At 33.9% G+C, this 13,251-nt stretch overlaps 1 protein-coding gene across 1 annotated transcript in view; it reads right to left on the bottom strand.

Annotated features, from left to right (window-relative positions):
• The window catches only part of LOC126976742 (protein timeless homolog), a 62,537-nt gene that overhangs the window by 39,197 nt on the left and 10,089 nt on the right, over nucleotides 1–13,251 (bottom strand). The window contains exons 12-15 of the mRNA XM_050825300.1: nucleotides 12,676–12,729; nucleotides 11,476–11,545; nucleotides 8,119–8,317; nucleotides 4,712–4,860 (exon numbers count right to left, since the gene is read on the bottom strand). Coding sequence (XP_050681257.1) covers nucleotides 4,712–4,860; nucleotides 8,119–8,317; nucleotides 11,476–11,545; nucleotides 12,676–12,729 — 472 coding nt within the window. The remainder of the gene's footprint in view (nucleotides 1–4,711; nucleotides 4,861–8,118; nucleotides 8,318–11,475; nucleotides 11,546–12,675; nucleotides 12,730–13,251) is intronic.

The raw sequence follows: 13,251 nt of genomic DNA, 5'->3' as shown, positions 1-13,251 counted from the left end.
ACAATGATATCTATTGTTTTGGAAAAGTGTTTTGAAGTCGGTTGTTTTTTTTTGTTAAAATTTTTCAAAAACGTTGTTATTTGTTCTTCAATATTTTAGGCTAAAACTACGTGGATATCCTGTTTATAATAACTAAATACAAAAAAAAATCGTATAGTAAACAAGAAGGATATGTATTTCTATAATTTATAATGATTTAATAAATTTTACAAAATCTTTCACTTGTAGAAGACATACAGCGTGAAGATACAATGGCGATAGAATACACTAACGCAATGGTAGAGACCTCTAAATAATCTATAAGACTCGCCCTATCGTAGACACTGACTGTCGTAGCCGATCAAAACTCGTAGCACACTCGTAGTTGTGTAGCACCTACGTTAAGGTTATTTTAATCTATACATTTAAATAAAATTGGAGCGTCTGTTTGTAATATTGAAATAACCGTTTTTTATTACATGCATATTGTATATGAATATATATACGGTACATACACCAAAATAACAGTTTTTACAATTATTGTCTGTCTGTTTTTTCCGGCTAATCTCTGAAATATCTGGACCGATTTTGACGGGACTTTTATTGGCAGGTAGCTGATGTAATAAGGAGTAACTTCGGCTACGTTTATTTTAGAACAAATCTTTTATTTTAGAAATACAAATATTGCAATGCCCAAGAAACGGTCTAACTCTAATAATATGTAATTTATATGGCAAAACAACATTTGCCGGGTCAGCTAGTATTATATTGCATATTTTGATTATTTCAAAATTTTATTTCAAATTTTTAATTTTGCGTTATGTTCTTCTACCCGTGTGCTCGATGAGATGATAACGATACTGTTTATAATCGTGAATCTACTTGTTATAGAATTGTATCTTACATAATTAATTTAATATACGGGCGCTATAAGAGTAACTTTTTATTAGTATTGGTCAACAGAGACATCAGATATTCTATTCAGTTGCTCAATTCAGATTTTATAACTCGTAGCATTTAAATGTTCTTTTTTTGTCTTATTCGAAACCAGATTAATTTCATTACAGGGCGAGTCCTTAGGGATAACCTTCGTTTTAGTTGCTTGCGAAATTTAGCTCGATTCAGCGATTTTACGTTTTATATTAGTACAACGTTTATTATATAATTACTTCATACGCTTAGGGAAATATTTTTTAGTTAGTTTTTTCCAAGATAATTTCAGTACCTTGTTTTAAATTGAATGAGTTATTGAGTGTTTACATTTAGTCTGTGGTTTTACCCACTTTTTATTTACTATTTGTGTTTACGCACAATAATACATCAAATAGTCAGGAAATACTAAGGAGAGCCAGTTCTATCCATCGCTTATACTGCGAAATCTACTGAACCGATCGGAGCAATACCATAAAATGCAGCTTGTGTCAGAGAAGGTTTAGTATGTGCTATGTTGATTATTACTATCCGGATATTTTTTGACTTAGAAATACCTATATATTCGCAACATAAGTAATGCAGTCAATGAAATTTCATACAATGAGCTGGCGCGGGGTACTTAATTGATGTGGCAATACAAAGTTTGCCGGGTCAGCACTCGTGTACTGCACTAGACAGGATTACAGACATATGTGTGTAGACTGTGTATAGACAGACAGTCTATACACAGATATATACATCATAAGAATACAATGTTGTGTGAAAAATTCAAAAGGATAACTTTTATGGATAATAATCGAACAATAAACACAAGTTGTGACATAATAAAATGACCTATATCAGTTTCTTCTTGCTATCTCACGTTTCGATCCGAAACCAGCTCCATAAAAATAATGTCGTTTAAAAATGGCTTTATATAATAAACGATCTTCGGCTTTTGATTTGAGTTGTGAGCGCAGGTCCAGTTTTAGAAGTACTTCAAAGTTATACGGAGTGTGGTTTCTTTTAAACTTTTCTCCGGTGAAGTGGCGAGTAAATATTACTCCAGTAAAGTCTTCTTTTCTTCTTGAACATTGGATTTGGGACAATGAAATTTTTTAATGGGTTATTTATTTAATAACGCATAATATATTCTGTTAGATGAATGATGAAAGTAGTGTAAATGTCGGTAAGTTGGCGTTGCATAGTGTCATGTGTAGATGACTTAAATATCCGGATAACATAAAAGAGATTCATTCCGAGTATCCTTAATTTGCTCCTAAGAATTGAAGAGTTCCTTTACTTTGTCATGGATTCCGTAATCAGAACCTAACCAAACTCTCACCAAACTATCTTTGAAGTATATACTTTCCAATAAAAAAAGAATCATCGAAATCGGTTGGCGCGATATTGAGTTATTCGTAAATTTATCATCCACTTTGCTATATGGATGTAGTCGTAAATTTAATACTTTTATGGTTTTCTCATAGATGCCACTGTCAGATCTGGACCAAATTACAACGGGAAGCACCAGCTTTCATATAAAAAAAGAATAATCAAAATCGGTTCACCCAGTCGAAGGTTTTGAGGTAACAAACATAAAAAAAGAACATACCCACGAATTGTGAACCTCCTCCTTTTTTGAAGTCGGTTAAAAATATGTAGATATAAGAATATGAGTATTCATTGGAACATCTAGGTCAGCCGATCGCAATAACCCATTTCTTTCAAGTATTTGCGATGATATACAAATAGGAAACTTTGTCAACATTTCTCGGCTGAGTCTTGCAAGGATATTTTCTTAGCCCCAATAATATTTACATAGGCATCAGTTTTGAAAAATAGTTTTATTACACTATTACTTTCACATTTCGATTTGCTTAAAAGCAAACGTTAATGTCGGATATAGTAAATATTTAGAATTATCAAAATCGATTTAAACCCGGTATCAAACCCAGTCGAAAGTTTTGAGGTAACAAACATAAAAAAAGAACATACCGACGAATTGAGAATCTCCTCCTTCTTTGAAGTCGGTTAAAAATAATCAATATCTGGACTAGATATTGATTATTTTTACAAGCTGTCCGATCACTATACTAAAAAGAACTAACAATATCTGAGATGTACTTGATGATGATCTTCAAGAGATATGGATATCATAATATGAAGAAATGGCTATATTAATATATTATATTATGGCGGTTGATGATGAAGATTTGCGGACTACTTTTTGAAATGAAAAGTTTTGTACTCAGTGAATTAAAGTGCTCATTAATTCATTTATTTTTTTATTTGTGGGTATTGACTGATACTGAGCTGTCGGTTATACAGCATGGCTGGGGAAACACTAATCATACTCGAGGACGTGATATTTGGCGATCATATAATATGAAGAAAGCAACATTAAATATAAAAATAAATTGACTACTTAGCAAGCTTAACCGAAACTCAAGTAATTAATTACACAACGCATGGTCACTGTTCGTATGCTCGGATTATAAGTTAATCGCGGAGCGCGGACCTGTCGGCGCTTGCGCTTAGGTGCGTGGATCGGTGCACGATCAGTAAGAGCAATATTTACTAGTCATTTATACACTATATTATAATGTTTAGAATATATAGCAAAGACAATAGTAGGTATTTTATATTATTGGCCTCGCTTTGATGTGTATGAACTCCCATGAACTTTCGCAAAACCAGGGGTCAAGAGATGCGTTGTCGGCCTTAAAGGTGGGAGTATACTCTTTTATTGAAGATCTTCAAGTCGTATCGTTTCGGGAAAACAGCAGCCGGTAATTGAATCCACAAAGTGGCTGTGCTAAGCGCTTCGTGTGCCTACTGTGTATTGCAGTGCCGTAGTCGTCGCTCACCGTGTTATCAAGTTAATACTAATTGCAACCCCTTGTTTTTTTTAATGATTGATGCTAGTCCATCAGATTCCGTGTTCAGGTATTTATCGCGAAGGACGATAAATGGCGATAAATGTTTTAGACATGCGTGTTGAAGAAAGGCAGAACAAAACTTTTAGATTTAATTATTAGGTTATAATAATGAAAAGATTAATAAAATATTTTTTTCATCATTGAAACCTAGTGTTAAATGGTAAGCTTGAAGCATTGTTTAAATTTATCGACAAACTCATGACTATGGTCACATCACTATCGCATTCCTGAACTCAACGCGTTCAACTCGCGCGTTATCTGTACATTTCTATTACCATTTTATTTGGATTTCTATGACGTAACGTTATTCGCTAGTTTTGAAAATGTTTCGTGAGAAGTGTTTCATCAGACAATCGCTGTCTGAAGGGGCCTCAGCTCACGGTTGTGGTAAAGCAAAATAATGAGCGGTCAGCTGTTGGAGAGGCGCCAAACACGGACACCAATCAGGGCCTAACATGGTGCTGTGTCATTAGGGATTTTGTACTTTACTGTTTCCTGGTTTCCGCTTAATTGGTACATTTTTAGAAAATGTTTGAATTTTCCTCTACAAAATTTAATTGATTATTTCCGTACGACTGCTGCGTATACGAAGTATGTTCAAACAAAAATCGAACAATAGCGGTAACGCTTAGATAATTTATTCGCCTAGATAGATCCTTATGCTGATAGACAACCGATGAAAACATGCCAGGTTTATTACTTAAGTGTGCCAAGCTAGTCTTACACTCGCAGTTTGTATATCACTTTGTATTGTTCAAAGTAGAGGTTAACTGTCAACCTCTACTTTTTCGACGATTTCACAGCTGATGATCATAGATATTAATATGTTTACCATTGTTTTTAAATATGAAACTTGTCCAAGGAAAACTGCACCTTACCTCGCATCACTATAGAGCTCATATCCGTGTTCGATCTCCAGCGCATCCTTAGCTGTCTTCCAGAACAGAAGCTCTATGAACACCTTTGGCGATTTCGAAGCGGCTTCCGTGAACTTTCTAATTATGTATATCGCGAATTTCTCCAGTTCCTAAAGAAATAGAAATTATTTATTTTCATGGAAACAAATACCTAACCTTCCTGCGTACACATATTATAGAATTAGCAATACATAACATTTAAGTTATAATAAAGTATTGTCACACACAGTGTCTAAGCGCATAGCAACTCAATACCGCTATAGTATATCTATATCTGTGTAAACCCTATTATAGTTACAGTCCATTAGCATTTATTAAAAATATGTCACCAATAAACTCTCAAAGTGTCAACACGACGTTTTATTGTGCCATAATCCAAACAAGCAATAAACAACCTTATCGCCTAAATCATACAGCATACTAAAAAGTAGTCAAGTGCGAGACAGACAGGAAGGCATTATGCTCATTGATTTTTAAATACTTCGTAATCTTTAGGGTTCCGTACTTCAAAAGGAAAAGACGGAACCCTCACAGGAGATCACTTTTTTGTTCGACCGTCCGTCCGTCTGTCAAGACCCTTTATCTCTTGAGGCTGTGATAAAAACAATGTTAACATAAAAAAAAAAACATACAGGCTATATGCCAAAAAACGTATATTTTGATACTGTCAAAGGAATCAACGTTTATAGGGTATTTTCCGTTGACCTAGAACTAAAATTTAGCAAGTAATACCGTGTTATACTACAAGTATAGGGAAAAGTCTAAAAACTATACATTTTCCAGTCCAAATTTTGAATTGAGTTAACCGTGTTCATGTGGGGTATAATATGAAAGGGCTTCATTGGTATAAGCTAAAACAGATTTTTAGGATGTTTTTGAAAAAAAAAACATAATGAGTTTTTATTATTTAAATAATAAAGTAAAATATTTAAATTTTAAAGCGGCACTCAAAATTTCAACTATACGAGTATATACATTGCGGTTGCACACTGACAGACAGACAAACGGACAGTGGAACAAAATTTAATCTCTGCAAATCTATTGGCGCACTCCCAATTGCTTTATATGCAAAAATAATATAAGTTATACCTTCTCCTTAAACTTTACTAAAGTTTGACTTTGTTCCAAACATTTAGTATGTTTGGAACAAAGTCAAACTTTTAATAGTTTTCCAAACTAGTAAACAAGGCCGAGAGTGCACGATAGCCAATTATTAATCCCACAAGTGTTCAGAATGTTTAAAGCAAAATTTTCAAGCTAAATGTTTACTGCAATACTCTGAATTCGTTCTTCAACTTTAAAAATATTCTGGATGAAAAAAACAGTATAATACAGCGTGGTGCTACAATAGCGACATTAAATAAAAACAAATTACTAAGCCGTAATCATAAAAAAAAATCATAATTCACCTAATTTTGTGTGACGTCATTTCCACCTAAGGCAAAGAGTGCGAGCAACAAGTCATTTAGGTCAGACATAATAAATAGGCACATTGATACATACTACACTTATCTCAGCGGATACTCCATAGGGAGTGCCGCTTGCGCCTTTCTCTCCCCAAGAGAAGGTCGCCTCCGATGAAGGCTTAGAGGGCATCTGCCCAAAGTCAACCTCAGGTGGTGTTTAGTGGGTAGGCACATAGGTTTTACGTGAGTCCCACATAACCAACGCAGACTTAGGCTGTGTTGGTATGAATGAGCATTCACCACCTCCTTCCCTTCGTTATCCCGGAGGATAGCTATTCCCTTGTTTGGGCGCAAAAAAAAAATACCAAACTTAATCTTACAACTCTTGGAAAATCTCAGCCTTACCTTCCGGCTTTCCAAAGAAGTATACATTTGTAAATTTAAGTGTTGGCTATTATATATTATTATAGTTTTTAATTTCAATCATTGTTATTCAAAGTAGGACTTAATATCACTTATGAACATCAAAAACTACCACCCATTCCTCAGACCTGATAATTTTCCATAATATAATTTCGGAACAACCTGTAAGAAATCTAGTAGCCGCGCTAGCGTAGGCACTGACACGTTCTTCATGCGACCACTTAAGGGTGATTAAAATTATGTTTCTCGTGTATATATTATTTGTTTGTTTGAAAATATGAAAATTTCAACTATTTACTTTAAATTTAAGAATTATTTTTACTATTAAGAGTAGAGTAGTAGCTAGTAGTCGTCAATATAGCGCCACGCTGTATATAAGTAATTAAATTTAATGTTGTTTCATTTTTGTGTAGATAAAATTGATGAATACCTTAACACCTTATTGTAAAGTAAAATAATTATTTTAAATATTATTTAAGCAACATTGCTTTATAGAATTTTTTTGATAACCGCAAGTGTTACACATTAAGGTAAAACACTTTTAAAGGATTAATACGCGTGTAATTGTAACTGTGTTTTTACAGTAGTGTTTTTGCGAAAAAAAATACATTTTTATAATTATTTTAGCAATCACATGTTTTCAGGGTGATAGGGTTGTCCCCCTAAAAGAGTGATTTATTTAAACATTGCTTTACATAAATTATTATTTAGAAGCAAAAGAAAGTAATGTTAGACACCGAGTCTAAGCGCTCATCATTTGGGACGGGGCATTGCGTCAAAGGTGGAAATTTGGCAATTATTGATAAAGTAATTGAATTTTATTCCAAAACAGCATTCCCATACTATTTGTTTCCGATACAAATAAAATCACAACCAGGTTAAAGTATAATTTTAGCCCAACTGAATGTGTTATTTTTACTTTGAATACCTTACAATGTACAAGTGCTATATAATATACAACATAAGTTTTTTATTATGAATTAATGTCGAACTATGTACATGTTAGAGATCATAAAATATGTCAGTCAGTTTTTTCAGTAACTTTCGCTTAAATGTGTTCAGTTTTTTTGTAACAGTGTACAGACAAGCGGCAAAAAATGTGCGGTCGCAGTATTAACTGAAATAATTTTCTAGAAATATCTATCAATGGTAAATACTGCAGTAGTTTGCTTTATTTCTAGCACGTTATTGCGGTGATATGCGAAATGTTTTTTATAACAATAACGGACGAGACCAGTAGGATGTTCAGATGATGGTAATTGATACGTCCTGCCCATTAAAATGCAGTGCCACTCAGGATTCTTGAAAAGTATAAAGTCACTAAGCTACGGCGCCGTTCAGACCGAAAAACAATTCTTACACATTTCTGTTTCATGGCAGAAAAGGCGCCGTTCTGGTACCCATAGATTATATCCGGCATCCTGCGCAAAGAACTCCCACTGGAAAATGCCCTTAGTGACCTCTTAAGACACCCTTTTTGCCTGGGACTATCCTATTCGTTTTATGCGACCGGAAAGCACAGGACATATTATAGATTACCTTGAAATGTGCAAGCTTGCTGGCTAGAATCTTCTGGAAGGTGATGAACAGAGTGCCGTGGAACAACATGGCTGCCCGTTTGCAGTCCCAGGCTATTCTGTGTAGCATCTTCACTATGCAGTGGTTGGTATGGACCGAATTCTTTTCGTATCGTTCTAGGAGAGAGACGCACCCGCTGACAACACGAGGATGGCAAAACCTGACCAAAAATATAAATACATACATTTTTAAATTCGTTCCATAATCAGCATTCAAGAAATGATGGCCATATTTTCATTAACAGAAAAATAAAAATAAATAAACATATAAACAGTTGCATCGCAAAAATAATATATTCTTGATATTGTTATGTATGTTCAAAGGCACATTAGTAAATTTGCTAGAAACTGTGATGATCATAATTTTAACACGAGGAACAAACATAAACTTCTTCTACTCGGTGAAGTCGAGTTAGTAAGTCTTTTGTAGGGTTATATATGATTTTACAACATGATCGAAGAATATGAATAATGAAAATGTATTACCAAAATTCAAGAGAATTGTTTAAAAAAACGTTTATGTGAGAAAGGTTCTTCTTCATCTTATCAGCACAGTCTTATCGATTGGGAATGGAGCGATCGCTCTCAGGGTATTTAATAATAAATTTTATTGTATGATACTATAATATTGAAACGAAATTTTATTTAAAAAGAAGCACGCTGAGTTAAATGCGCCCGTTTTTCTCAGGTTTGAGGCAGTTTTCAGTTCAGTCTCTTTTCAGTCTTATGTTCAGTTCGAATGTGTGGTAGTTTTTGACGTTCCATTAGTAATTTTAAATCCTATTTTGAATTTGAGTAGAGAATGTGCATATAATGCGAAATGTCGATCTAGGGCTAAGCGCGCACTACGAAATTTATTCGTTGATTCGTTAAGTGCGATATAAAATTGCAAATGACAATATGCCGTGGCCTGCGAAATACTGGATGCCAAAAGACAGTTTCAGTCGTGCCACCACTAAAGACGAGAGTGTGCATCGTAACATGGATTTACAAAAGGAAATAGCCATTCTAATATACTAGTTAATTTTACGTAAAAATTGTTTTAAAAAGATTCGCACTAAACGATACTTGTCCATCCTTTAACAGCATGGGTACAAAATATTTATACAAGATTTCGCATCTACCATTTTAAATCGCAAACGATTTATTTTCACAGTGCGCGGATTTAAGTGTATTTCTACTGTTCACAGACTAATTTATTACAAGTGGGAGGCTCCTTTGCACAGGATGTCGGCTAGTTTATGGGTACCACAGCGGCACCTATTTCTGCTATGAAGCAGTTATGTGTAAACATTACCGTGTTACGGTCTGAAGGGCGCCGTAGCTAGTGAAATTACTGGGCAAATGAGACCTAACATCTTATGTCTCAAGGTGACGATCGCAATTGTAGTGCTGCACAGAATTTTTGGGTTTTTCAAGAATCCTGAGAGGCACTGCATTGTATTGGGCAAGGCGTATCAATTACCATCAACTGAACGTACTGCTCGTCTCGTCCCTTATTTTCATAAAAAAAACTAACGATTTTTTGTCGTATTGCGCGCTTAGCCTAGGCGTGCACTCCAAGATCATGTCGTGGATTTATTGAATAATGAGGCTGTAGGAAACTGTAAGGCCGCAAACAGAAATATAGCTTAAGGAGGTTCGTAATAAATATCTACCCTTTCAGAGGTAGGCTTGATTTATTGGAGTTGTTCCTCTTGATACGGACGTGGGCTCATTAGCTGGTAAATATTCACGCAACGAAATCATTTAAGGTAAAAAACTGAATTTGACTTTTGGAAATTTGCAAAAAATATGAAGCTAACGATATAGTCCTACTGTGGGAAGTTAGCAGCTGCATGGTATTTTTATACACTGTATCTGATCTGTTTGTGGCGGCGTCGGGGGGTGGGACATTAACTTAAACTTATTTATCACCACTTCGGAAAAGTAGAGATGAGAAGAAGGGAGAACAAACTCCTCGCCACTCATTTAAATTATTATTTACTGTTTCATCATACATATATTTTTAACACAGAATGACGAAAAAAAAAACACTCAAATGCTTCAATTTATGTAAATGAAAAAAATTTAAATATACAAATTAAATTTGTAACCAAAATTTATGAACGATGCGAGACTCGAACCCGCCACCCCTTGGGTTCCGTCCGAACGCTCTTACTAACTGAGCCAACCGTTCCAGTTCTCGAAATTTTATTTGTATAATTAATGCCAGAAGTGATCACTTTAAACAATAAAAAATATATTAAAAATATAAGTAAATTAAAAGAAAACAAAAGCAGTTCCTCGATGATAGGTGATTCATCCAGCCACCACAAGTGGCGCCCTTTCACGAGCATGACGCATGGAGCAGCCATTGCTTCCCTATACCATACTTTATGACCCGTCCTAGGAGCCGCCGAGAGCAATTTAATTTAAACGAATCCTTCTTCTTACAAATTCCTTAAATATAAATAATTTATACTAAATCTGACCCGACACACTCTGTTCTGTTAATAGAAAAAAAAAACTATGTTACTATTGGGGAATAATGTTAATCTAAAGCCATCAGAAATGTGTAAAGTTAATGAGTTAAAAATAAAAGAATAACATATATCTTTTTTTTTGTACACCTTTATTGTAAGGGTTTAAATAATAAAATATAATAATTTAATTGCAGGCAGTAATTGGACCCATATCACATACATAGTATTAAAAAAACATAAAAAACCTACAATACAAAATGTTAAATTTATGTTACTAAAATATCAATCACCTTCCTCGAGAACCATGGTAGGCATTGGTAAAAACAGCATGAAATCGGTGCAGTAGTTTTTGAGCTTATCGCGTACAGACAGACAGAGAGACACAACGGAGGACTTTGTTTTATTAATTTTTAATTATTATCAACGAAAAATTAAATAATATCAGAATGTTTTTTTTTAATGAAAATAAGGGACGTGACGAGCAGGAATTTCAGCTGATGGTAATTGGTACACATTACAATGCAGTGCCTCTCAGGATTCTTGAAAAACCCAAAATTTCTGAGCGGCATTACAATTGCGCTCGTCACCTTGACACATAAGATGTTTAGTCTCATTTGCCTAGTAATTTCACTAGCTACGGCGCCCTTCAGACCGAAACACAGTAATGTTTACACATTACTGCTTGACGGCAGAAATAGGCGCCGTTGTGGTACCCATAAGCTAGCCGGATTCCTGTGCAAAGGAGTCTCCCACTGGTAAATCATCATGTATCAAGAATTAACACGTTTTTGAACTAGTTCAAGTAGTCTATCAGTCTAATAATAGATTAGATATAATAATCAAATAGCTCAAACCTCTGAACGAAGTCTTGAAAATCAAATTCTGTTTCAACCACAGCCGTTGTCTTATCTTCTTCATCTTCATCTAACAAGAGGGAAATAAAAAATAAATAATAATTTTAATCGTTGTGATCACAGTCAATTTCAGACTCCAGGAGACAAAATCCTTTGAGTGAAAAGCATGTTCTGACAGCGTAGCTTGTAAGTAATGGCTCGTATGATCTTCAGTGTACATATTATGAAAAACCAGGATAAGTGCGAATCGGGATTCGTACAACGGTTCCACACCAACGTACAAGATAAATAAAATAACAGTTTAAAAACCTAATAAAACACGCTTTTCATAGAAAACCGAACGACAAAAATAGAAAATATCTGCTACTTTATTCATAAAAGCGTGTTATTTTAGTTTTTTTAAACTATTATTTGGGTAAACATAATGGTTGAAATTTAAAATTAACATCATTTTCTCCCTTATAGGTACGATAGATGAAAATTATATAAATAAACAAAATATTAATTTGCAAATTGAAAAATGGAATATTTTTATCAAATTATTGTATTGTCATCGGTCCTCGATAAATCTACGAAATAATCTGGCTGTTAAAGGTGGGCAAATTCGAGCCCAAATGAGTCAATGAGTGAGAGTGAAGCTAATAAAAAGCATGTAAAAATACCTTATATGAATGATTACATGAAGAAAAAACGATCACAGCGACTCCACTAAAAATACATAGACATAAGAAAACCATTAAAACCATAAACACATCAAAATTATTCATTCATAGATACATTTTAGCATTTACAATCATTACGGAAAAGTGGACCTCCAAAGTTCCCCCTCGCCATATCTCTGAGAAGCAGGGGCGTGCATATCATATAGGCAATTAGGCAGTGCCTACCTCTTTTTGAACCTAAATAAATATAGCACTAGTGTTAAAGTTCATTTAGTTTAATTTGGTTCCGTTATTTTATTACAAAGATTGTATTGAACACCATAAAATAAAACACTCAAAAATTTTTTCCTTACGCTGCTAAATACCCACGGTAACAATATTCCAAAGCTCAACTACTACTAGTTAAATCCACGATGCATTGGTGCATTGGTTTTCTAGCAAATGTCTTGGTGATTGGTAGGCACCTTGCTAGAAAACCAATGAACGCCCCTGCTGGGAAGGACACCACCACAAGAAAATAACAATAATTATAACAAACCTTCTTCATCATCATCCTCCGAGTTTTCTTCGGGTTCTGCTTTTTCAGCATTATCTACAGATAAAATAAAATATTATCAGTTATTTAAAAAGTTGCCTTATATTGTACGATTCTGTGTATACTACGAACGAAGTGAAATAGAATTTACGACTTTTTCATCAAATCACTGCAATCTTAAATTATAAAATACGTAGTAAAAAGTAGGCACTTGGGTATTTATTTTATAAAGTAAAATTAAAAGAATATAATATTATATGAATATCAGGAATGTGAAGTTAACAATTTATCAATATTTTATAGATTTCTAGTACTATTATGTTATATTTTTTATAAACTTTAAAAGTGTTCACTATTTTTTATTGATTAAATAATTTGAATTAAGTACAAGCTTATATCAATTCAATAGTTTGTCTATATTGAATTATAAGTTACAAGTTAATAAAAAACTACGTTTTTAAAAATATAATTTCAAACCCTATAAATTTACATAAAACGCGTGTTATTGTAACTTTGTTTTTACATTAGATTTTTGCGTAAAAGTCATATTTTTATTATTATTTTAGTAAACCCGACGTA

This window comes from Leptidea sinapis, chromosome 42, assembly GCF_905404315.1.
Source record: "Leptidea sinapis chromosome 42, ilLepSina1.1, whole genome shotgun sequence".
Taxonomy (NCBI): domain Eukaryota; kingdom Metazoa; phylum Arthropoda; class Insecta; order Lepidoptera; family Pieridae; genus Leptidea; species Leptidea sinapis.
This window is presented reverse-complemented; position numbering and strand designations above follow the sequence as displayed.